Source organism: Anguilla anguilla, chromosome 7, assembly GCF_013347855.1.
Source record: "Anguilla anguilla isolate fAngAng1 chromosome 7, fAngAng1.pri, whole genome shotgun sequence".
In the NCBI taxonomy this organism is placed as follows: Eukaryota; Metazoa; Chordata; class Actinopteri; order Anguilliformes; family Anguillidae; genus Anguilla; species Anguilla anguilla.
In genome coordinates, this window is record NC_049207.1 from 1443145 (window position 1) to 1470550 (window position 27406).

A 27406-nucleotide genomic window follows, 5' to 3' on the forward strand; every position below is an offset into this window, starting at 1 on the left:
TCTTTGAAGACTGTACTTGTACCTCTTCCCGACCCACGGTATTATTAAATTATATAAAGGAGCTCCTGACTCTGTCGTTTTTTATCTTCATCTTCAACACAATCATTTTTTCTTATGAAATTCCTACAGAGGTCACAGAATATACTCTGTCATGAAATTTATTGTGAGCTTAAAAAGTAATAGTCCCTGACCCTCACCAGTTAGATCACATCAGAATATAATGTTTTCTTTCTTTGGCAACCTGGGGAATTAAATAGGATGGAAAGTGTAAGGTGTTGTACAACCAATCAGATATAGGAAATGATTACAGTGGTATCCGAAAGTTTGGTCACTACTCACTTGTGTGTATGCATGTTGAGCTGGTCTTGCTGCAGATGCCGTTTGGAAGGACTGCAGTGATGTTGAAAATATATTCCATCCCAAGTCTCAGATCAGAAAGGACAGCTGTGGTTGTGTTGGGGGCACATATCTGTAATCTGGGATCTTCTCCCTCACAGCAGTAGGTGATGTGGATCTCATGAGAAACTCCCTCCATGCTGACTGGTCTTTCCCAGCACAGAGTCACTGACCTGCTCTGCACATCAGTGGCTGTCACCCTCCCTGGGGCAGATGGCTCTATTTGAGAGAACAGAGAGGGAGGTTTCAGTCAGAGCTGTAATATCTCTTAGTCGGCAAATTCTTATTATATTTTTTAAGAAAAAGGGCAGGATATTTATGCAATAGTTTATTAATTTACTTGTAACTCTATAACATAAAAAATCAGAAGACAACACATATATTCACATGCACACCTAAAAAGCACTACAGATCCTGGCAGATTCAATCCAAGATATCTTTGTACTTCAGAATTTGGAGACTTTATAGTCCACAAGAGGATGTTTACTTTGTGCAAGTCAGTGTTTAAAACATCAGATATTAATTCTATATCACAATGACTGATTTGAGGGCCACAGGCTAACGGTCATTAAGCTCGTTCAGGCTCGACTTTTCTGGAATGAGCCGTATTTGAGACCTATTCCACAATGAAGGCACAGAAAGTTCATGAAGGGAGCAGTTGCATTTGAGCAAATAGTAAGAGACTAAGAGGTCACAGAATATACTCTGTCATTAAATTTATTGTGAGCTTAAAAAGTAATAGTCCCTGACCCAGACCCTCACCAGTTAGATCACCTCGGAATTTAATGTTTTTTTTTTTTGTGGCAACCTGGGGAATTAAATAGGATGGAAAACGTAAGGTGTTATACAGCCAATCAGATATAGGGAATGATTACAGTGGTATCCAAAAGTTTGGGCACTACTCACTTGTGTGTATGCATGTTGAGCTGGTCTTACTGCAGATGCCGTTTGGAAGGACTGCAGTGAGGTTGAAAGTATATTCCATCCCAGGTCTCAGATCAGTAAGGACAGCTTTGGTGGAGTTGGGTGCACATATCTGTGATCTGGGCTCTTCACCCTCTCCCTCACAGCCGTAGGTGATGTGGATCTTGTGAGAAACTCCCTCCATGCTGACCGGTCTTTCCCAGCAGAGAGTCACTGACCTGCTCTGCACATCAGTGGCTTCCACCCTCCCAGGGGCAGATGGCTCTATTTGAGAGAACGGAGAGGAAATTTTGAATTGACTTACACTGCAGGCCTCCAGTATTGCTAAAAGCCCAGGACATTTATTAAAGGTTTCATTATGCTTGTCTGTTACATTACGATACAAAAAATCCAAAGACAACACATACCTATACTTGTACAGTTAAATCCTGGACAAAGCTACCACTATCTATGGTAATATTGGTAATAAATTTTCTAATAATAGAAATCATCGGACAAAGGGTTAGCTCATAACTTGAGCCATCAGTTTGTTTCCCCTTGTTTTCTCACATGGTACTTCAGTCATTCACTAGCTAGACGTCACAATGGCCTCTTTCTCAAACCACTTCTCAAACAATGTTCCCATTTGCACCACCTCAATAATATAAGTTTATAAACTCCCAGTCAATAAGCACAGATGATGATTGATGAAGATTTTTACTAGCGACACTCACATTTAATTCAGTTCCATTGCTTGCTACTGTCACTCTCTGCAGAAAACTGAGCACTAATTTCCACCAGCGAGCAGGACATGCAAGTCAGCTTGGACATGTTCTCTACAGTATGCAACATCTTCAGTCTCACAATTAGTAACAAAAAGTCAGAAGTAATTTATCTGCCTATCTAGGTAGTACTTTATCCAGATGTAGGTGAAGAAAGTAACTGCAGGATTGCTAAGGCCAGCAGTGCATTTGGTAGGTTGTGAGTCAAATTCTGGGAACGAAGAGACATCAGCCTCAACACAAAGCTACAAAGTAGTGTATATACATTTTGGTCACCCACTCGTTTCTGTGCATGTTGAGCTGGTCTTGCTGCAGATGCCGTTTGGAAGGACTGCAGTGAGGTTGAAAGTATATGTCATCCCAGGTCTCAGATCAGTAAGGACAGCTGTGGTGGTTTTGGGGGCACATATCTGTAATCTGGGCTCTTCTCCCTCACAGCAGTAGGTGATGTGGATCTCATGAGAAACTCCCTCCATGCTGACCGGTCTTTCCCAGCACAGAGTCACTGATTTGGTCTTCACATCAGTGGCTTCCACCCTCCCAGGGGCAGATGGCTCTATTTCAGAGAACGAAGAGGGACGTTTCAATCAGACCTGTATTCTCTTTTAGCCGGCAAACATTATATTTTTCAAGAAAAAGTCCCGGATATTTACAGTTTGTAAAGTTTTATTCATTATTTCTACATATACACACAAAGCTTACACACTTGTACACCTGAAAAACACTACAGATCCTGGCATACTGAATCCTTGCTATCCCTTGACTTCAGACTTTAGAGACTTTATTGTCCACAAGTGGAAATTTTCTTTGTACAGTATTTAAAAAAATCACATTTTACTTCCATGCAAACTCCCAGAAAAGCATGCAGTATGTACTCGTTTAAATGGTGCTGATTCTGGGCCCAGACTGGATCTGTTGTCTGTGGTCCCCTCCTGCTACTCAGAATCTCCACGAGTGATGGTAAGAGACAACCCACAGTCACACTCCCTGGTATAAGAGGTCCCCAACCCTTATCATGCAACCCAAGTAAAAATTTTGATTGAAACATAAATTATTTGTATATCATTTTAAAACCAGTTCCTTTGTGTTACGACCTGATCTAGGGTCAGACCTTAACAAGGTGAATGATAAGGGAAATGGGAAAGGGAAACATAGTGCAAATCAGTAACTCTGGTCCCTATCTGCCTATCCAAATCTAGCTGAATGCTGGCTAGTCTTTGAAGGGTACTAGGCATGAGGTGGCTTTGAACGCTCAACTTCAGACAGTTAGGATCAAATTTAAAACATTGGTCCTAGCATACCAGGCAGTCAAGGGATCAGCCCCAGCATACCTCCACAAGATCTTCAAACCCTACATGCCAGCCAGACCCCTCCGTTCTGCTACGTCAGGACACCTGGCACCTCCCCACCTGCGCTTCCCGAACACGTCTCCTGTCTGTTCTGGCCCCACGATGGTGGAATGACCTCCCCGTGGAGGTCAGAGCAGCTGAGACACTGACCCACTTCAAGTGACGACTGAAGGCTCACCTCTTCAGGCTGCACCTCTCCCCATCCCTCCCTACCTCCCTGTAATCTCTAAATTGACTGTAAGCTTAGGGTTGTAACTAGGTAGCTGTTTCGTAGGTGACTTAGTTAATGCACTTGTCTTAACTACTGCTTGTATTTTTGCATAGACTGCGTTGTTGCTGTTCTCGTTTGTGTTAGTGTTAATCAGTTTAACCTACAGGGTCCAAGTTGAACTATGCGGTTGTTCCCTGCACTTGGACCGGTACTTCTCTCTAGGGTTTTCGACATACTTGTTCCTGGTTATGGTTATACACTTTGTTGTACGTCGCTCTGGATAAGAGCGTCTGCCAAATGCCTGAAATGTGATGTAATGTAATGATAGTCGGAAACCAAAAGCCTGAATAATAATAATAATAATAACTTTATTTATATAGCACCTTTCATACAGAGTATGTAGCTCAAAGTGCTTTGACAGATCAACACAGTCATACCACAATATCAGAATAAAACCATATCACAACAATAAATAAAACAACAATAAAAAATGTTATAAAATGAATAAAAGGAGTAGAAAAGGGTATTATTAATTGTATGCCAGGTTAAAAAGATATGTTTTCAGCTGTCATTTAAAAATGTCTACGGAGTCCACCTCTCTAATACCTTTTCCACTATTTTGGCGCGTAGTGGATAAAGGCGGCTTCCCCTATTTTCTTTTGGGGAACCTTTGGCACATTTAAAAGACCTGCCTTAGAGGACCTAAGGGTTTGTGAGGGGACATAGGACACCAGGGACTCTAAAATGTATGGGGGTGCTAAGCCATTAAGAGCCTTAAAAACAAGTGAGAAATTTTTTAAATCAATTCTAAAAGACACAGGGAGTGCAGTGCAGTGCAGCCAAGACAGGGGTTATATGCTCTCTCTTCCTTGTTTTCATAAATAGCCAAGCTGCAGAGTTCTGAATCAGCTGCAGCTTCTCAATTGTCTTTTTAGGAAGGCCAGTAAAGAGAGCATTACAGTAATCAAGTCTGCTTGATATAAAAGCATGAATTAGCCTCTCGGCATCCTGCTGGGTTAAAAACGACCATACCTTGGCTATATTTCTCAGGTGGAAGAACGCTGTCTTGGTCACCTTATTTATGTGGGATTTAAAACTTAAGTCAGAGTCCAGAACTACACCGAGGCTTGTTACTTCTGATTTAATCTGATGGGCAAGATTCCCTAGCCTTTTTGAGATTATATCTCTCTTGCTCTTGGGGCCAACCAAAAGAATCTCTGTCTTATCCTCATTTAGTTTCAGAAAGTTATTGTTCATCCATTGGTCAATTGCAGATAGACAGGCAGTCAGGGAGCATGAGGCACTCAGATCGTTCGGCTCCACGGAAACGTACAATTGCATATCGTCAGCATAACTATGAAAGCTGACATTGTGTTCTCTGATAATATTACCTAAGGGCAGCGTGTATATTGAAAAAAGGAGGGGACCGAGACAGCTTCCTTGTGCAACCCCGAAGGAGACCTCATATCTCTCTGATTCGTAGCCTACTAAACTAATATAGAATTGCCTCTCTGTAAGGTATGTTTGGAACCAGTTTAGGACACGTTCAGAGAGGCCAACCCACTTTTCGACACGATCTAACAGGATCCTATGGTCGATGGTGTCAAAAGCTGTGCTCAAATCTAAAAGAATGAGAACTGAGACCTTGTTTGCGGCAACGCTTCTCTGTTTCAGCAGTGAAAACGTTGCTCACTGAATAACGAAATAAACGAGACAAAGTTTTAAGAAATGATACCATGTCATTCTACAGTCAATATCTGGGACTAAATATTGAATAAATATACAACCCTGCCATTGGTTTTACGTGTAGAGATGTCCCTTTTGAGACCGAGTCATCATATATAGTCTTGGACAATCCGTTTGTGAAATATACAAAAATATTCCAAAATAGCTGTTCGTAATATCACACGTGTTGTTTGCGGCGTTGTCGCCCTTTTTAGTACAGTCTGGCTTGATTGACAATTCATGTATTCAGTAGGTGAGAGTATAAGCTTTCTAACCATGTATACCATGTCTAATTTCGCTTTTGGAAGCGTTTTATAAAAATTTCTTATCATCGCATTCACTTACGCATTCACTCGTAGCAGTAAAATACGCTGCACCTAACGAAATGTTGTCAACAATTTCTCGTAATTTCTAGGAAAATACTGTTATTATTGAGGACTTCTGGGCATAGCTAAGCCATATTATGTTTGCTGACAGACCTATCTGACATCGTTTTCTGGAGCAAAACAGAAGCAGTTTCATCATTGCTATGTAAGTATTAGGCCTACTGCTCAAAATATTTCGGTTATATACATTATTTTTGAAATTGAGTGTCTTTAAATAGGTTAGTGATATTATATAATGTGGATATTTTGCACTGTAATGTAAGTGTTAGTTAGTGTGTAATAGTTTTTGTGATGCATGCAACAGTGATGACGAGAGTGTTGGAACATTGCCAAAACGTGGTGGACAGTTGCAAATTGTTTTCATATCGTCCCATCCCCATACAAGAAAACATACAAGAGTAGAGTATAGAAATACATACAAGAGTTAATTATTACACATTTAGGTACTGTACAGCATTGTGTGACAATATCTTTGCATTATTTTTAAATCTGATATCAATGTTTCATCTTGAACCTTCATAAGGGGCTCATTTATATGCTTTACAATGGACAAAAAGATTTATATTCCTTTTTGGAGATATTTTGGATATGTTTCTGGACCCCTAGCTATTTTAGACCACTGTACTGACAGAAAGCTTGTAATTACCACTTGAAAATGATGCAACATGAGTTTCTTGAGTAACAAGAGTTGATTGTGAAATGAATTTGTTGTGATTTACAGCAATGCATAATTTAGACATAATTTAGACATTTTGGGTAGATTTGGAGACGCTGGGTACACTGCATAGTTTTTGCTTCATAGATCTTTAGTAGTTCTACATATCCACCCTTAGATTTTATAAACTTGTGGTCAATACGTTTTTGATCCAGGACATGTATACTTTAACCTGCTGTATATATGCAATCTCCTAGTATTTCATTGCAAACTAAAAAAGAGCAAATTCATTTTAGATTTTTTGCCTAGACAATTGCATTTGTGGCATGTAATTTTGAATTATTATGAATATAAAGTAATCTAAGCTAGTATTGTAAATGTTACAAATGTCTTGCTTCATTTGAGCCATATTCAAGTCCCTGTGGTGTTCACATCTGGAGTTATAAAGCTTTAAATAGGGTACCTCCTAAATGGGCAAGGATTGGCCAGATTTGGCACGTGTGTGTAAGAGGGGAGTCAAATTGGGACCCAGAAAAGGCTGGCATTTGAACGAGCCTGCACGCTGGGACTCGTCCTGTACTTCAAAGGACCCGAGAGCCTTGTGATAAAACAATAGGTTACTCGGACTTCCTCTGGATGAGCAGGCCATTTGGCTCTCTGGACTGTTACCCTCTGGACAAGACTGAGATAAGGGGAACTGGACTGGTTGTTTATGGTTGTGTGAGCAAGCCGTTGGCTCTCTGGAATGTTGCCATCTGGACACGACTAAGATAAGGGGAACTAGTCTCTTTGTTTATGGTTGTGGGGGTGTGTGTGTTGGGGCCATTAAGGGTGAAAAGATCATCAGGCCTCTGGAAAAATGGTGGGGCAACTGCGCTTGACAGTACCACAGTGCCCTTATGTGGGCCCCTCTGTCATCACACTTTTTATTTCTTTTCTGGATCTGGACTCTAAACCGTGTTTATCATATTCACAAACCCTGTAAAACCTTACAAACCATGCACGTGTTTTCATTATATTACTGTATTATGCCATATGTAGTAATAACATGGATTGCGTGTAAAATGGTTCAACAAAAGGGTATTTTCATGACAAATGCACCATAATATTACATCCCCTTGACATGTTTGGTATGGACGTATTCAGGGAAATTCAAAAAAATTGAATGAAATACGTTTCATACCAAATAGAATTTGATAAAACATAGTTCCAGAAAAAACTATCCCAATGGAATGTCCTCTCTGGTAATCATCTCCTTTTCCCAATTTCCCCACTAATTGTTGTGACAACAGCGTCCGAATGGTGGGGGCCGAAATTCCAGATTTTATTATTCGGCCAGGTTAATTTATGGCAATGCCGCCTAGATCAAACGCGGGATTTGGCTTAAAAGGAAGGGAGACAAAGCAATCTAGGAAGATCGTAATCGAGTTCCCACACTGCACCTAGTCTGTGTTCTGTGTGTAGCTGAACAGGAAGATCGTAATCGACTTCCCACACTGCACATACTCTGTGTTCTGTGCATAGCTGAACAAGGAAGATCGCAATCGACTTCCCACACTGTGCAGGCTCTGTGATTTCGTGTGTAGCTAAACAGGCTGGGTAAGAACTTTTTACTCTATATTTATGTTTTAAAACCTTCCATATTTTAAATTGATTGTGAATTTAAGCTAATGACCTACCTGCCTGTTAAATAAATTCTTCTTATTTTTAACTTGCGTGGTCTTCATGACTCTAATCCATTTTATCTTCTTTTCAGCCGAAATTCCGATTAAATACTCAGGGGGACAATTATGACTAGGACCTACTGATCAGGGGTCTAGTACAGCGAACATCTTTAGTGAGGTCCTCAAGTTAGATAGGCGACCACGATCTGCCCGCTAACGGGATTGGTGTTGTATTGGTTCTGGTGTTTTGGCTTAAGAGGACCCATGGACGTCATACGCCGGTTCTTGTCAAATTCGCCTTAAGGAGCCCGATAGATACACACTGTCCTGGGCTCATAACTATCTATGCACAAAGGAAGGCATGTATTATGGTGGTCAGCCTCCTACCCTCTGGAGGCTTCACCGAACTGAGATTTAACAATAGTGCTAAACCCGGGAGCATATATTGAGGAATGATGGCACAAGATAGAGTCGAGTGTAACCACTCCAAGATCCACGTATAGTTAAAACCAAATTTTAAATTCTAATTTCATTTGGAGTCAGATTATTACGAGAGTAAACCATAGTAACTGTTACGCTTACTTGCTGTGGTCATGGATATATTTGATGTGTTGTTCCGCGCATTTGTGAGTATTCTGATGCTCCCATTGGAATATTGACAGTCCGGCGACAAGTCAGATATATCTCTGATGACAACATAGCCCCGTTTACGAACGGAGAGTAACAAGAATGTTACTGGTCCGTTTCAGGCCAGTTTTAAGCGGGATATGAAGCAACGCCTTCATATCTGACCCGTGGCAACGGTACCAGTGCATTCTTAAGTATAATTGTGCCCTGTTCTTACGAACAGAGAAAAATAAATAACATCTCCGGTTTTGAATCACACCAGCTAAGGGAAAACACGCGGTGCCTTCCCGTCCAGCTACAAACCCTCATTGGTCTAGCTGTGAGGTGTTTACATGTGCTAAGGGGTTAAGAAGGCAGCCTTCTGAGTACCTTTGCATAGTCATATCGGTGCACAATCCACATAGAAATGGTCTATTTTCATTCCAGCTCAAAAATTCACTATATCGGCCGCCCTATCGGTAATCTGTGAATTTTTCCACTCTAAAATCGGTATCGGTCTCAAAAATCCCATATCGGTCGGGCTCTAGTAGGGAGTCTGTTTTCTGTAGGAATCGGGCCAGGACCAGGACCCCTTCTCTCACACTGTGCCCTATCACTGAGCTGGGACACTGGATTTATGTTTAGTCCAGAGGGAAGAGTGCCCCCTACTGGCCCAATAATACCTCTTTCAGCAGAAAATGGGTTTTCCCAGGAAGCCTCCCATCCAGATATCAATCGAAAAAACAAGCTTTCAAAACACAGTTGTGCCGGGGTCTCTCCATGAGATCCTCACCTTTACTGATGATCTCGTCTTTAGACACACTCACACTCTCCTTCGAGTCTTCAGGTTCCTTCAATGAAAAATCATCACATGCAAGTCTTTTTAGTCAATTATGAATGTTAGCTTATATATTTAGGAGCACTGATGTGAGCTTCAGTATATGCACAAATTACAATGAAATATATTAAAATCAACATTTCATAAACAATGCCCTGAATAATAAATGATTAAAGCCTTTACTTTAACAGTGTGATTATCATTAGTGAGAACCTTTCTTAAGAAACTTACCTTAGCCTCATCTTCAGGGTACTCCACAGCATCTTCAAATACCTGCAACAGAGCCCCACCCAAACCCCTGTGTAAGAGTATAATAAGGCTGGTTTGAATGTCTTTGGCAAGTGCGGCAGAGCTGAGTAATGCAGCTAAGACCTGTCAGTCATCCAATCTGACCAATCACATGTGTCTGAGACAGAGTTCTGGGTTTTTTTGAATGTGACTATAGGAATATGGCTTTGAAGCAGACATCTTAAACCAAAATCTTGGAGGGCTGCATTGTCTGTTGGTTTTTGGAGTGTTTCAGCATTTATGTGCCAAATTTAAGTTGCTGTTTGCCTAAAAAGATCTTTGTTTCTAAGGCTTAAATGGGCTGCTGAAAGGAAAATTCCAAAAAAAACAAACAAAAAAAAAAACATGAATGCTGTGGCCCTCCAGGACTGGAGTTAAACCTGCAGACGCTGCGGCCCTCCAGGACTGGAGTTAAACCTGCAGGCACCGTGGCCCTCCAGGACTGGAGTTAAACCTGCAGACACTGAGGCCCTCCAGGACTGGAGTTAAACCTGCAGACACTGTGACCCTCCAGGACTGGAGTTAAACCTGCAGACGCTGCGGCTCTCCAGGACTGGAGTTGAACCTGCAGACACTGCGGCCCTCCAGGACTGGAGTTAAACCTGCAGACACTGCGGCCCTCCAGGACTGGAGTTAAACCTGCAGACACTGTGACCCTCCAGGACTGGAGTTCAACCTGCAGACGCTGCGGCTCTCCAGGACTGGAGTTGAACCTGCAGACACTGCGGCCCTCCAGGACTGGAGTTAAACCTGCAGACACTGCGGCCCTCCAGGACTGGAGTTAAACCTGCAGACACTGTGACCTTCCAGGACTGGAGTTAAACCTGCAGACACTGCGACCTTCCAGGACTGGAGTTAAACCCGCAGACACTGCGACCTTCCAGGACTGGAGTTAAACCCACAGACACTGCAGCCCTCCAGGACTGGAGTTAAACCCACAGACACTGCAGCCCTCCAGGACTGGAGTTAAACCCGCAGACACTGCGACCTTCCAGGACTGGAGTTAAACCTGCAGACACTGCGACCCTCCAGGACTGGAGTTAAACCTGCAGACACTGCGGCCCTCCAGGACTGGAGTAAAACCCGCAGACGCTGCGACCTTCCAGGACTGGAGTTAAACCTGCAGACGCTGCGGCCCTCCAGGACTGGAGTTAAACCTGCAGACACTGCGGCCCTCCAGGACTGGAGTTAAACCTGCAGACACTGGGGCCCTCCAGGACTGGAGTTTGGTCCCTGCTCTGGGGTTTGTGTAAGAACTCTCACCTCCTCCTCCTCCTCCTGTGCAGTACACACAGTGTCTTTTGGTGTCTTTACTCAAAGTCCCATGCATGGTGTCAGTGCCCGCTAAACCACTCATTTAATCACTTTTTTTTTATTTTTTTTATTTGTCAAGCACACCAAACACTGAAAAATGCACACAGAAATATTGTCAGCAGATTGAACAGCTCTGCTAGCTAACCATTTCATCTGAAATAAGCACTAGGGAAATGACTGCATGCATAAACTAATCAAATGGTTGACCTGAATGCTGTTTAGCAAACTAGCTGCATCTGTCCCCACATGAATATGACCTAGCAAATGTCCTGATTGCCGCTGAAGGTTTCTTAATATGTAAGAAATATGTATATGCTGTGTATAATGAGCTGAAAGTGGTAGCCAACTAGTCAACTAGGCAATTTTCCTAGCTAGCCAATTGGCTAATCAGTCGATTTTGCCTGTAGATAAAAATTCATACATGATAAATATTTTTGTTGGGTCAAGTGCTGCAACTCACAGAGTGCCGATAAGCACAGTAGACCTGGCTGTCTAAAAATACCTGACTCCCCAAATTTATAGAGCTTGTGAGCGATTGAGCCCGCTCATAAACTCTATAACTTGAGAAGTGTTCTCAGACTTTTGTCTAGTGAACTGAACAGACTCCCCATCTAAGCACAGCATTTCTTCATGTGATGCCAATGAATATATCCACCCCTGACATGTTCATGACCTTCAGATTCAACTGTAGCTGGCTGTAGCAAATAAACAACCTTGAGCAATTCAAAGCCATTTTCAAATGGAGCGAATGACGCTGTACTGACAAAGTCTGACTGACTAGGCGGGGTGTACCTCTCCCTCATCTTCAGAAGAGCCAGTGTCAGGGTGGCCAAGGCTCTGGGAGTGGGTGTTGTCATCAGAGTGGGTGTGGCTCTCACAGACTGGCTGCTCAGGCCCTTCCTGTCGGTTAGAGTCTAATACAGTGGGACAAAACAGCAGAACAGAACAGCAGCCGTCAAAATGTAGGCAGATCCCTCTACACATGATAAAACACTGGCTATAAATATCTTTCCATTTATCTGAATGGTTGTTGAAATAAACAATTGAGAGTTATTGCCAGCCTGGCGCTTAATAAGGGGCCACAAACAATACATTTCTTTTATGAATTTTATTGTGGGCTCAGAAAGTTCGGAACCATGGTTTCACAATACAGGGGAACCTTACTTCTGTTGAAGGTTTTGGGGGTGGCATTATTCTGCACCCCTTCTTCCATCTCCTGGGAGACGATGGCAGTGCATTCAGTTCTCGGCTGCAGGCCCAACGGCACAACCCTGTGGACGACGGCAGAACTGCGCCTGGGTTCTGCTCCAGAAGTGCTGGGTGATGCCAGGAAATTGGGACGAGTCCAGTCTATGCTGTTCCGCCTAACACGACTGAGGTCAGCAGATGACACATCCGTGGAGTCCCCTGTCTCCTTCCCAGGTACAGAAAGCTCTGTGTGAAAGAAGTATTAGCACTAGCGTTAGCAGATACAGCAGAGAGCAACAGTCTGATTATGTGCATTACAGTGGTGTGCAGGAGTATCTATGCCACTGATTCCAGTGCTTTTCACATCCTGTCACAGCCCCATTCTCCCAAATAAAAAACCTCATAAAATTACACTATAGACTCAGGAGTCTCAGCAGGCCATAAATAACTAACATAAAAATGTCCCTCACGGCCATGAAAATTAATGCTGTCCCACTTTCAATTAAAATTTGAACCAAGGTGGCACATTTAGATAAAATGTGTACATGAAGCATTAAGATGATCAGCAAAATCTCTCAACAAACCTGCAAAAACCAAACCAAGTGAAATTTACTCATTTTCTTACAGAATACAGGATTCCTCCACACAAGATAAAACACTGGCTGGAAATATATTTCCAAATATCTGCACGGTTGTGGCAGTAAACATTTGACAGTAATATTTCAATCAAGGCTGATAGAGAGTATTGCAGGGATTCCTGCAGCCATATATACTGCAGTCCCAGTGGCCAGCCTTAGAAAACAAAAAAGTCACAACAAAACAGCACACCCCTAACCGTGGGCAACCACCATGGTCAAAAAGCTAACACCTCGTTTTCAAAGAACAGCATACAGCGCTGTGAAAAAGTATTTCCCCCTTCCTGATTTCTTCGACTATTTCATATTTGTCACATTGAATGGTTTAAGATCTTTTGACAAAATGTAATATTAAATAGAATCAGAGTAAATGCAAAAGACCTTTTTAAATGATTTTTTCATTTATTTAATGAAAATAGTTATCAAACATCCACGTGAAAAATTCATTTCCCTCTTAGTTACTCAATAAACCAATTAACCAAATTTACTTGATATTAGCTTCAGCTGATTGAACACAGCCAGGCTTGATTGCAGCCCTGTTGAATCAACCTGTTTTACTCAGGTTCCCTTTGTCTAATATTACTTTTGGTCTAAAGATCAGAAGCTATTTTGAGTGACAAATATGTAATAAAAGAGGAAATCTGGAATGGTCAAATACTTTTCGTGGTGCTGTAACATTTGTTGTTGATAATGGTCCAACCTCTCACGCCCAAAACAAACCTAAATCATCTTGCACTGCTTTGACTAATTTAGCAAGCTGGACTAATTCAAGCTAGCTAAGTGATGACCTGAAAATGAAGCTAGGGGACCTGGTTGCTAACTAGCTCGCTGGGCTTACCTGTGACAGGTGTCCTTGCAGAGCACAGTCTGTAGCCGCATTCACTGCAGAACTTGTCATTCTGCCCACATTCCCTGCGGCACTGGGGGCAATCCATCCTCCTCCCGCTGGGCAAACATCACACAATTACAGCAAGAAGAACCAAGGCACCATATACCAAATTTCTAAGCATTAAGCACTCTTTTTAAAATATAAACCAATGGAGTTTACAGATGAATCTCAGGGGACTCCAATAGTCTACTTGTCAGCTCAGTTTAACAATCTTGTATTTTTGTGAATAAATGATGGACATTTTAGTCAGATGTGTTCACTCAAGTAACTTTGTTAGATCAATTATACTTCTCATCGTCATCCTGACCTTTGCTACACGAGGCAAAGCATTCTTATTAAAAATAAATAAATAAAAATTTGTATTTGAAAAAATCAAAAAGGATTAAATTCCGTTACATTACAGTACATGTATTTAGCAGATGCTCTGATCCAGAATGACTTACAATGTAAGAAACTATACAGACCTGACAACATTTCAAGAGAAAGGAGAATATGTGACATCACTAAACCCCTAATGCAAATGAACTACGCTGATCAAGAAGAAACTGACTGGCAATTCTTACATACAGATTTTATACGTAGAAAGCCCTATTTCTGCACGGTCCTGTGCTATAAGCCTGGTATTAGTCTGACCTTTCTCGATATTAACCAATGCTCCGATATTTTGTTTTTAACTTCGTAACCGGAAATATTCGTACTATAATCCAACAACGTTTTGCGTAAAAGAAGAAAGCAAAGCGTGAACTTGAAATCGTAATCTTTTTTTACCAGACTGATGCTCCTTCAAGAGGCTGGCATGGATGTGTCAGTGACTTCTATCCACAGAAAATATCACAAACAGAACTACGGAAAACTATAAAGGAACTATAAAAATAAAATCCCTCGCAAGGAAAACAAAGCACTGTGAAGCTAGCGACAGTAAGGACTTTCGCGCGTGTCTGAAAATTTCAAAATAAAAGTACGACGCTAAAACCACTGTTACGTTCAGCAAAATGAAATTAATTAAGGAAAAATCGGACTGCAGTTGTCCTAAAATATGAACTATTCGTTTTCTATTTGTACAATATTAAAACAACTTCGATTTTACACACAGACATTGTAAAACTGTTCACAACACTAATATTAATTACAAACAAATCTGTCTTAATTTTTTCTATTTTTTTCCCTACATTTTTAACAATGACAATGCAAAAATTTAAATGAAGAATTATAGATAAAATACACCCGTTACTTTTAATTATTATTGCAATATCCAATACAATATTACATCAGTACATGAGTTTAACTGAAGGGTAAGGGAAGAATTCGAGTAATTTAAAATGAGTTATTTCAACATTCTGTGCTACCTTGTAACATCAACTATGCGCTGCTGCCTCCCCTGGACATGTTGTCTCAATGATATGGGGGTGTTTTGAAAACCTTGGACCCTCCACTCTTCAGATATGGTGTCACTTATATCAAATAAGCGTCATAGAAAATGTGGCTGGGGTTTGAACATGCAGTACATAGGCGAATTTCATTCAATTAAATCTCAATTGCTTTCTGATAGCATAACATATATAATGCGCTGCTGCCTCCCCTGGACATGTTGTCAACAAGTTTTGCTTTTGTAAGTCACACAAAAAATGTCACCACAAAAATTCTGTTCACTGTTTATAGTTACTGCTTAATGTGAAGGCCAGTTGTACTTCACATCCTGTTACAAGCCCAGGTGTCCAATACTGGCTGTTTCCTGCTATGAAATGTACCATGACTAATGACTATGTGTGTCATATTCTGAGTTCTTAAAGAGATTTTAATTCATTCAAGACTGTTTGACTTGTATGTGCACTTGTTAAAAACTGTATGCATTCAACAGTACTAGCAGAAAATAGGAATACACTATTTGCCGAGAAATTGCATGTTTAAACCCTAGCCACATTTTCTATGACGCTTATTTGATATAAGTGACACCATATCTGAAGAGTGGAGGGTCCAAGGTATTCAAAACACCCCCATATCATTGAGACAACATGTCCAGGGGAGGTAGCAGAGCCTGATGTACATGATCCATTGACCTATACTAGCAGTAGAGAAGAATACACTGTTTAGTTGAACCACAACATTTTCTATCAAATTTTCTATCATGTTTATTTGATATCTTTGTCATCATATCAATTTAGTGAAGGGCTGTATGCAGTAAATGTGCATTGTTAATTCAAGTCTTGACAGATAACTTTTGGTCTGACTCTGGAATGTGGGTCCAAATGTTATCTGTTTAGAGTTGAATTAGCACTGGACATTTTATTGTGTACTAACAAACCCATGCCACATAGCTTACTGACTAATTGTTATAGGATAAACTATCATCTAGAGTTGTTAGAACACCTCAGTGGTAACATGACTTATTAATTATGACAAATATGCTGGAATCAGTGTTATATTCTCCTAAAAAAAGCAAGATCATGGTATTTCATATTTAGACTTACTGCACTTCCAAGAATCAACATGGCAGAAATATTTTTAAAAAAGCTTTATAAAAATACACTGCCTTTTTAATTGGCATTATAATTATAACGAAGGAGTATTTTTACATGTCAAAACGTCGCTAGTTTAGAAAATAAACTTTGAGATACTCGTTTCTCGCTTTCGAGCAGGCAGACTTTTATTTTGAACGATTTCCAACGAATCCGCCGTCTTACTGTCCTCACGGTCGCTCATTTCACGGTACAGGAAAACAAAGCCTGAGGAGGGGATAGCTAAACCAAAGCTACGAGGCGCAGGTATACCGCTCAACACCACGGTGTATACACCAGATTTATGCCTGTCTAACCAACAATTAAAATAACTAAAAACAAATTTCCTCTGACAGTTTGGCGTAGTCGGGAATTCAAAAAGATCACGTGATTTCTCAGAAAGTCTTGTTGCTAGTTTCAGTTCTAGAGGCTGTGGGAGGCGCCAGTGCTTCACCTTTATCTGTGGAAATAACAGTTTTTGTATTTGACTCAATTCTTAAAATATTACTGGAGGTATATTAATAATTTTTTACTACAAACAACCTACACCCCATGGCTATGATTACACACCACAATGAAATCATTAGCATTGTGGTGTGTAATCAACGATTCATTAGCAATCTGACTGAAAGTACCGAGAGTGAGATGTTACATTTAACCCCGAGGTTGGTGTAAAGTGGTCCCACATCGGGTTTCATTGAGCTACGGGGAACATTCTTCATAAGGTGGACAGAGATTTACAGTGTTCAATGTAATTTAAAAAAATGATTTTTAAGTTATTAAGAGTTGAATTGAGTTAAAAAAAAAATTTTTATTTTTATTTTTTTTTAAACCAGTACAACCAGATGCCAGTAAATTATATCAGATGTTTTCTTTTATCAAAACCGCCAGGGGTCTGTTGAGCCTGAATGAACTGATTTAAACAGGGTTTTACATGGAGGGTGTGAAGGCATGAGGGCGGCAGTGTTGTATAATGGGTAAGGAACTGGCCTTGTAACCTAAAGATGACAGGTTCCATTCCTGGGTAGGAACCTGCCGTTGTACCCTTGAGTAAGGTGCTTAACCTGCATTGCTTCAGTATATATCCAGCTGTATAAATGGTTGCAATATAAATGATATGGAAAAAGTTGTGTAAGTAACTTATTGGATGGCGCTTTATCCCACAGTAAAACAATGATCCCAAAAATACTGCTAAAGCAACAAGGGAGTTTTTCAAAGCCAAAAACTGGTAAATTCTTGATTGGCCGAGTAATTCACTCAGTCTGAATCGAATTGAACATGAGTTTCATATGCTGAAGAGGAAACTTAAGGCAACTAGTCCCTGAAACAAGCAGGAGATGAAGATGGCTGCAGTCCAGGCCTGGCACTACCCAAGAAGATACTCAAAATGTTATGGGTTGGGGATGGAAGGGGGTAATAATGCCATCTTAGGAGGTGTGTCTTCAGTCTGCATTTTAGATTATTTGGTTTATTATTTAGATTAATTCATGTTTAATGCTTTGAATGTGATTCAGGGCTGTAGCGGATATATTTTTCTAAAAGGATGTTCAAAGATTCTGTGCGAAGGAATGGTCAAAGGACCCCCCAGTATGTTCACTAATCTCATAAAACACTGCAAGACTATAAAACGTGCTAAGCGTTTTAGCACACGCAAAACCAGTAACACAACCAATGACTGGACATGGTATTTGTTTTGCACCTATCATGGTCGTGCTATTAGCTTTGCGTGCGCTAAATGGTTTTACACACGGTAAAGATTTTAGTAAATCAGGCACTTAATGTCTTTTGTCCTCAGAGGTTGGACGCGCTTCTTTCATTTGTATATTTAACTTAAAATCTTTGTTAATGTGTTCAACGCTGTGTTAATTCATGGCCAGTGCTTTACACGTGGTACCAGATGTCCCAAAACGAAGGCTACATGCTTTAAGTTGTATTTAATGGGCTACCACTGCCAACACTGGTTTTAAGGACACAATTTGCGAGCCGCAGCATAACAGACATGATGTACAAGTATATGGTGCAAGAGCACATTGTGATTTCTAAAATACCACATAATTTGCATGTTAGCATCGTTCGCTAGCATGTTACCATAATAGTTGATAAACTCACTAGCCGACTAACCGGACGACTAACATTCCAGAGAGTAGCGACACATTAACGGCTTCAGCAGTCAAACAAGGAGACTTGACCAGGTCTCCTTTGGCTGAAGATGTGTTTCTTCATCCTTAGCCTTTGATAATGAAAAGGGCTCACCAGTGCTGATCTGTAATACAGGAGCCTTCATAAGTCTTCTCTCTGCAGTCGCACGTCTGGGGACACCGTGAACCCTGTGGGGCTTCACATAGATCACGTGATTTCTCAGACGGTGTTGTTGCTAGATTCAGTGGCTGTGTGAGGCATAAGTGCTTCATCTTCATCTGTGCCAAGTGCGGGATGTGTATGAGTAAAATGCATCGATTCTCTCTCTACAAAGAGCAGTTCAGCAGCATTGTTTTCTTCCCCATGGCACAAGCTGGCCCCTCTAAACAGGGGTGGAAGTTAAGTCCAAATTATTCCAAATACAAAACAAATAAAACACAAAGAATAATTCTGAGTAGATCCCCTTTTGTGGTGATTCAGTTGCCTCAGTGCAATTCTGCAATCGCATAACATATTTTATGTATCTATATATAGGCTAACTCTAGTGTTAAACACACACACACACACACTTACATATGTTTTATTATATCACTGCATGATGTTTGTCTCACTGTAGAGAGTGAGTATGTTGGCTGGGTAAGATGTTTGTCTCACTGCAGAGAGTGAGTGTGTTTGCTGGGTATAATGTTTGTCTCACTGTAGAGAGTGAGTGTGTTGGTTGGGCATGATGTTTGTCTCAGTGTAGAGAGTGAGTGTGTTGGCTGGGTATGATGTTTGTCTCACTGTAGAGAGTGAGTGACGTTAGCTGGGTATGATGTTTGTCTCACTGTAGAGAGTGAATGTGTTGGCTGGGCATGATGTTTGTCTCACTGTAGAGAGTAAATGATGTTGGCTGGGTATGATGTTTGTCTCACTGTAGAGAGTGAGTATGTTGGCTGGGTATGATGTTTGTCTCACTGCAGAGAGTGAGTATGTTGGCTGGGTATGATGTTTTTCTCATTGTAGCGAGTGAGTGTGTTTGCTGGGTATGATGTTTGTCTCACTGTAGAGAGTGAGTATGTTGGCTGGGTATGATGTTTTTCTCACTGTAGAGAGTGAATGTGTTGGCTGGTTATGATGTTTGTCTCACTGTAGAGAGTGAGAGTGTTGGCTGGGTATGATGTTTGTCTAACTGTAGTGGCGAATCAGGGAGATTATGGACAAAAATCAGGGAGATTATGGGCAGAAATCAGGGTGATTATGAGCAGAAATCAGGGCACGTGGTACCAAATGTCCCGAAAGTAAGGCTACATGCTTTATGTCGTACTTAAAATTGCAACTTTGCCGCTTTGGCTGAACTTGTTTCAATATCGAACCCGGTAGCTTCGGTAAGTACACTTTGAGAATAGGCTCCTCGACACTGTCTTTAAGAGACACAATTAGCGAGCCGCAGCAGTAGTCGGCAAACACACCACACATGATGTACAAGCCTGAGCCACCATCTGCAGGAGCGCATCGTGATTTACAAAATACCGCAAAATTTGCAAAAAATACCGCTAGCTAACATGTCACCATCATGGTTGATAAACTCACTAGCCGACTAACCGGACGACTAACATTCCAGAGCGTAGCGACACATTAACGGCTTCAGCTGCCAATGTCTCCTTTGACTGACAACGTGTTTCTTTATCTTTAGCCTTTGATAATGAACAGTGCTCACCAGTGCTGATCTGTAATATAGATGCGTGTGCTTTTTCTTTGTAAGTCTTCAGACACAGTGAACCCTATGTGGAAGTGATGAAGTGCAAAATTATAGAAGAAATCTGAAATAATCAGAGGTAATGTTGATTAATAACTAGTTTACCATTACATTATGCTGTGACCCTGAGACATCCCTGCCTGCCCTCCCCTCTGTGTGATACCATTTGTTCACTTTACTGTATGAAAGGGAGTTGTGCTCTTTTCTCCAGGGAGGGCTTTACATCTGTAAGGTACAGTTTTGAGTGTTCCTCCAACTGCTGAAGACTGGTGAAGCCAGAAATGCCACAAGTTATTATTTGCAAACAGCAACTGGAAGACCAGGCCATAGGCCTACCAGGTGGAACTGAATGTGAAAGAGGCAGTGATTAGGTACATGTATAAGAATAAATGTGGGAATGCGGTTCGATAGATTCCAGATTTCAAGGAAGCCCTAAATGCTGAGTAAGTTAACAAGTCTCGAGATTGAGTTTCTGAGATTCCTAGTCTTAAAAGGAACCTCTGAGTACCAAGCCAGATAAGAAGTTTCAGGATATGAGCTTCTAATAACGGATTTCAAGTCTCAAAGGGACCTCTGAGTACTAAGCCAGACATAGAAATATTAAAATAAAATCCCTCGCAAAGAAAACAAAGCCTGAGGGGGGATAGCTAAACCAAAGCTACGAGGCGCAGGTATACTGCTCAACACCACGGTGTATACACCAGATTTATGCCTGTCTTACCGATAACTAAAATAAATAAAAACAAATTGTGCAATGATTTTGTGTATAGTTTGAAATTATTTTTTTAAAGTGGCAGTTAACACTGATCATGAACACTTTCCACACTTAGTACTTGACACCTACAGTTGCATGATTTATTACTTGAAAAAGCTTTGTCTGCATTTATAAATCAACATGGCTCCTGCACTTTGTGGAAACTTTTTGCAATTAATTATCAGGTTTTTCTTCAAAGAATTACACTATTTAATTCATTACATAATGTTTCAGGAGCTGAGTGCTTAACACTTACTAATCTGGACACATCTCCAGGCATGGGCTCGTTTCACCCTTCACAGTGCTGATGTTCGTCATCACATTGACTTTCCCATTGTTAGGAGCACCAGGCGTGTGCTGGGTGAGGAAGTGACATCACAGTCATGTGTTTTAGAATGCTGTGGTTGGCACAGCGGTAAGCTGTTGGTTGGCGCATGGTAGATTTACTGCATTCTCTGTTTGAGTTCATTGTTTCTGGTTTCTTGTAAATAGTATAAATCTTTTCAGAAGAAACTGGTGCCATTGAGAGGAGATGATGTTCCCTCTTTTTTGGTTATCTTTATGTTTATGTTTAAACTGGATGGGTGGGCCTGTGATGGTCTGCTGCAGGTTAGCCTGAGCTCACCTGCCTTTTGCTCCGGCCTCACCTGGACAGGAGTCACCTCTTTAGCTTCTGTGTGCTTCATCACCCTTTTCCTGTCCCCTGACTGAATGATTTATTCTCCAAGGGACAGACTGATTTTCCCTGCTCCCCTCAGCAGCTCTGGGTTTGATTGGAAACACTTTCCTCCACTTTGTGAAGAGGCTGCTGGATATACAAGTATGAGTGATTATGCATTTGCTTTGTAGTTCTGAAATGTGTGAAGACAGTAGGACCTGGTGAACGTCTTGGAGCAGCATTTGGTTTCCCTTCAGTTTGTTGGAGAAACAGTATGGTGCATCCTGGGTAAATATCTGCTTTGATCTATATTTTTGTCACTTTTAAAATGGCTGACTCAACTAACTCCTGCCCCATAATGTGTTGAGTCCTGGTCTAGCACACTGTCTCTGACTCAATGTGGACAGACTCCAGTGACTGAGTCCTGATGTAAATCCTGGTTGATTGTAAGACTAGAAGGTTCAAGCTTTCATCTTTATGCCCCTTTCATTGATAAACATGGAATGGGTTTTTTCCCCAGTGCAGGTAATTACATTGGGCACAAGTGTAAATTGTGTACTTTCAGCTACCTGAGACAGAAGGTGAAGCCAGCAGCAATGATGAGATGTTAAATGGATTTACTGCCATCTAGTGGTAGAATGAAGATACTGCCATAGTCTTCAGGCAGCTCAGTTGTTCAGGCAGTGAAGAAAATAAGGGACTGTTCATCAAGTTCAGATGAAATTAAACATTTATTTTGATTATGCCATTTGTGCAAGTAATAAGTGCTCAAACATGTGGTGAAATACATCAATTTTACTAAGTGCAAAGAAGCAAAACAAATTTTGAATCCAGCATTCTAAAAAAGAAAAATAAACAGTCATCACAAAAGCTATAAGGGTGGCACAGTGGTGCAGTCCTAGGTTTGAATCCCTGGGCCTTTCTGTGTGGAGTTTGTATGTCCTCCCACAGTCCAAAGACATGTCAGCAGGCTAACTGGAGACTCTAAATTGCCCATAGGTATGAGTGGATGGTGTATGTGGCGATCTATCCAGGGTGTATTCCTGCCTCTCTCCCAATGCATGCTGGGATAGGCTCCAGCAGCCCCCGCGTCCTTGACCAGGATAAGCAGGTATAGGTAATGGGTTGATGGATGGCATCTTTGGGCCTCAAAGGTCAATTTTATTTTTTTCAGGAACAGTGAATTTCTATATTAAGGCTTATGAAGTGATAACAAAAGCTCATAAAGTGATAACAACAATCCTTTTAACATTGTAACAAGAAAACATGTGTTGAAACTATTTGAAGAATATGAATGGATGAAAGCTATGCTATTGTGTAAACAGATTATCAAGGCACTTAATAATGTATGACTTCAAACAGCCAAGCAAGCAGTGATGAAGAGCTGGTAATATTACCAATAACACATAAAGGTTATGTGCTTTATTAATAGAAAAGATTCATTATAGGAAGCATAGAATGAAACATAAAATGTAATTTGTATTTTCGTTAAAAGTATTCTTTTTGATATAGAGAAGGTCACAAAATTAAACAAACTTAAAATATCTCAGCCTAGTTACCATCCCTGATTATGCATCTAAACAATGGAATAATGAACAAAGCTCAGCCATGCTAACTCAGACAGTGTGTATATAAGATAAAAGCTGCATAGGTTATGATAGAGGTAACATCACCTTTTAACATGTATGTGGGTTTATATGTATAAATGCAGTTATGTATGCATCAGTGATTATCTCTCTTTCTTAACATCAGTGATGATTTAATTTAATGCTCCCTTTTTGAAATGTGTTTTATTTTTATTGTATTTTTATTTTTAACCTATGGCCTTTTCTTTCATAGGATTCAACTTGGTTGGGGCACTTTTTTGTGATTAGCCATGATAGGTGTGAGTAGACTATTAATTAATGCCACTCAGAAAATAAATTTTCAACCTGACTGACACAGGGGCCATATAATCCATTAAATTTAATCTCCTTCTGTTTTCATCTGGAAGGATTCCTCCAGGCTTTTCATGGCTTGGTCTTGGGTTATATCTCTCCAAAGAGGGGGGATGTCTGCTGGCTTAGCGTCATATTCCTTGGCAAACTGCTCATTAAACCTGTTGAAGATGTACTTCCAGTATTCTGAGGCCTGGATGCTTGTGTCAGGCTGGATGCGCCAGTCAGGATAAATGCTCTGATAGTCCTTGTATGGATGATATCTCCACTTTGTTTTGCTTGATCTGAATTTTGCTTCACTAGCAACACTGGTGCAGCAGACCTCACACATTAATTTACAGGAGTCCTCATATCTGTATCTCCCGATCCCCTGAGGACGGTGAATGGAGGCAAAGTGCTCTGCGTGGTTCTTTCCGCCTGCTTCACACGGGGTCTTGCAAAAGGGACACTGCCTCCCACAGCCAAACACCCTGTTAAACAGCTCCTTCTGTGGCTGAAAGGGCAGTGAGGTCAGCCTGGCCCTCACATCCCCACCTCCCTGAAACCCTGCAGTAAAGGACTGCTCCATTTTATCTACAAGCCCCTTCAGACACCGGGAAAAGTCTTCTGGCTTGGCAGTGTTTAAGGCCAGGACCACTTCAAGGGGGTCTTTGGGAATGATGAGCTCCTGTAGGTCACTACAGATATCCTGAATGAACAGCTGAATGTTTCGGTCCTCTTCACCCCTTTCTGTCACTCTTTCATTGGCCTTCATCTCTGCATTCTTAATGGCTTCCTTTAATCTTTTTACCATCCCCTTCAGGTGCTTAATCTCAATGTTCTTGAGACCATCTCCCTCTGAGAACTGCTTAACCATCTGCTCTAATATCCAGTCCTGCACAAAGGCCTCATAATTACTTACGTAATTCACAAAGTTCTCAAAGTTATTATCTGAAAGCAACTGCTTGAGGATTGAGAACTGGAAGAAAGATCGAGTGCTGAAATCAATGGCTTTCTGCCCTATCAGCACTTCATCTACAAGGTCAGGGCCCAGAGATTGGGTGATGTATTCCTTAACCGCGGGTGCAAGACAGTTGTTGGTGAACTCCTCTGTTTTCTTCTGACACTGGTCTCTTTTATGGAACAGGTCCTTGAAGTCAGTGCGGTACTGTTCCTTGAACTGATCCAGACATTGACGGGGATCATTTGCTTGGATAAAACCCAAATGCATTTGATGAAACTCACGTGCTGCATGTCCACAGATGTGGATCTTCAACTTGGCCTGAAACTCAGCACTTATTTGCAGATCACTTTGCCTGTCCAGGTTTTCATCTACCATGCGAAGCAGGTCTGTGATGTATGTGTTATGGTAATCAGACCTTGTTCTCACTTTCTCTTCCACAAACTGCCTGCTGTGCTCAATGATGCGATCAACCATATTTTTTGTCAATATCTTCTGCTCATTTCCAAAAATTGTGTTCCATATCTTTTTAAGCATTCCTTCACTCTTCACTTTGAATGGATTCTTTCCACATTCAGATAATTTTACCACTTGGGACAGCATTTTTTTCACTGAGCTACCTTCTCTCTCTAAGTTCACCCTCAGCTGATGATGGATATCTCGGACAATATCTCGTTCTTCTAGGCCAGGGAACTGCAGTTCGGCCACAGTCTCTTCCCACATCTTCTCAAATTCGGCCTTCAGCTGTTCATCTGACGGATCTTTACTTTCCCTGCACTTCTCAATCAGGTCCAGCACCTTCTGCTCCATCACAGCTGTATGATTTTTCTTGATGCTGTCTAACCTGAACATACCCTTTCTAATCTCCACTGCTGCCTCGAGCTTGTTATTCACAGAGTTCTCTGTTTCTCTCCTGATGGTTTTGGCTGAGTTGATGAAGTCCATCTTGTACTTCTCTACTAAGTGAACGTGTCCATCAGACCTCTTGTAGAATTCAGCGAGGTTGTCTAAAATGAGCGTTTGCCCTTTAGTTAGTTCAAGGGAGGCCTCACATTTCAGGTCGCTCAGTAACTCATTCACATTGGAGGATGGCTGAATCTGTGCTGCTATTGTGCCAAAGTTTGACACCTTTGTCTCAGCTTCCATTAACCAGGAGTGCATGCTCTTTCTGAAGGCCCACTCCCATGTGATGAACTCGGTGCAAAGCTGAGCATAAGCATCAGCCACAAGGCTGTTTCGGAAACTAAAGATGAAGTTCTCATATTTCACTGCCTCCCACAAACTCTTGGTCCATGTGAGGAACTCAATGAATGTGTGTGGTAAGGTCTCTTGAGATTTCTGTTGCTGAAACCTCTCAATCACACTCCTCTTGAACTGATTCACAGAATCACTGTAGCCAACATTCACCGGTGCCATGGGAGGGATGCCATGCCAGAGCCCAGGGATGTACCAGTTGTTTCTCTCTGGATCGTACTCCATGACATCAGTAAATATTTTGTTGTTTCCCCTCTTTTCCATCTTAGCTGCTGCCTGGGTCATCTCATTCAGCTGCTCCAGTAGATTCTTCCTGTCCCTCATGTTCTTGTCATGGGCAGAGAGGTCTGGGACATTCTGGTGCACAAACTGACAGCAGGGTTTTCTCCCAACTTCTTTCATGCGCAGGAAGGCGTGCACCACAATCTGCAGGATGTCCTTCATCTCTGTGCAGTTCTCCATGGCGATGTTGATGACTGTGATGTCACTCAGCCCCACTACCAGAGTGGCCAGTTCATTATCATGTTCATAACTGTCATCCAGCTGGGCCAACTCTGGTGACTTCAATCCTTCAGTGTCAATAACCATGATGTGATCACACCCAAGCTGCTCTTTAAAATCCTCTTTCACTCTGATGAGGAGCATGAAGGCCCCTCTCGTGCACCTGCCACTACTGACGGCAAACTGGACCCCGAACATGGTGTTCAGGAGGGTGGACTTCCCAGTGCTCTGCACCCCCAGTACAGTGACCACCCGGATCTTACATTTGTCCTGTGTTAGTTGATGGAGTTCCTTCAGAACCTGAGTCACCCACTGCAGAGGAATGTTGGATGCATCTCCATCCACCAGCTCCAGAGGAAAGCCTTCCTGCAGCAGCTCAGCACACAGACGTGGCAGGCACTGAATTTCAGGGGTGGGGCCTTTGGGGAGTGAGCAGGCCGACTCGTACAGCTGACCCATTTCCCGCAGGAAGTGCTCCATCCCCAAGGAGCAACTGGAGATCTTCCTGTCCAACGCTGCAATGTGCTCCTTGTTTTCAAGATAATTCTGACACTGTTCCTTGTACTGGGCCTGAAGGGGTGAAAGGCTTTTGCGTGACAGGTTGTCCAGGTTGATTCTCAGCCACTTGAGGAAATACTTGCGCTCCTCTGTGGAACCAGACATTGCTTTGATGAAACGGGACATAGACTCTGAGATGTTGTGAGCCCTCTGCTGTGCTCTGAGCTTCTGCTTCTGATCTGCAAGATCATTCCTGTACTCTTCTATGTTTTTATCCCCAGCATTTTTCATCCTGCACTCTTCCCTCTCCAGTTTGGCCAGCTGTTTCCATGCAGGCCCTTGCAAGGGCAGCTCTTTCTCCTTGAAGCTTGGTATATCCATATCATAAATCCTTTTTGTGATTTCATTAGCCTTCTGCTTTCCATTCTTACAGCAGTCACAATCTTCATCAATATCGACTCCAAGCTCATTGGCAACATCAGACATCTGTTCAATGCTCATTTTGACCACATTTCTCTTTAAAATTCCACTGATACCCAAACGCAGGGTTTTGATGAATTCTGTATCATTCATCTGCGGACCCTTTATGATGATGTTACTGGGTTTTAGCTCTAACTCAGAAACACATCTGCTGAAATCATCTTTATTGAAGCTCTGGCTCTG

The 27406-nt window shown here is 41.6% G+C and overlaps 1 protein-coding gene across 6 annotated transcripts in view; it reads right to left on the reverse strand.

Moving 5' to 3' along the window:
- LOC118231724 (titin-like) overlaps positions 1 to 27406 on the reverse strand; it is a 237812-nt gene that overhangs the window by 30879 nt on the left and 179527 nt on the right. For 2 of the 6 annotated variants that reach the window (XM_035425843.1, XM_035425847.1), the window contains 2 exons: positions 2362 to 2637; positions 340 to 615 (listed from right to left, as the gene is read on the reverse strand). In XM_035425843.1, coding sequence (XP_035281734.1) covers positions 340 to 615; positions 2362 to 2637 — 552 coding nt within the window. Of the gene's footprint in view, positions 1 to 339; positions 616 to 2361; positions 2638 to 9470; positions 9529 to 9746; positions 9789 to 11909; positions 12032 to 12281; positions 12552 to 13778; positions 13886 to 14597; positions 15009 to 27406 lie in introns of those variants that run through there. The other 4 variants (XM_035425844.1, XM_035425845.1, XM_035425849.1 and 1 more) reach the window with 4 other exon arrangements.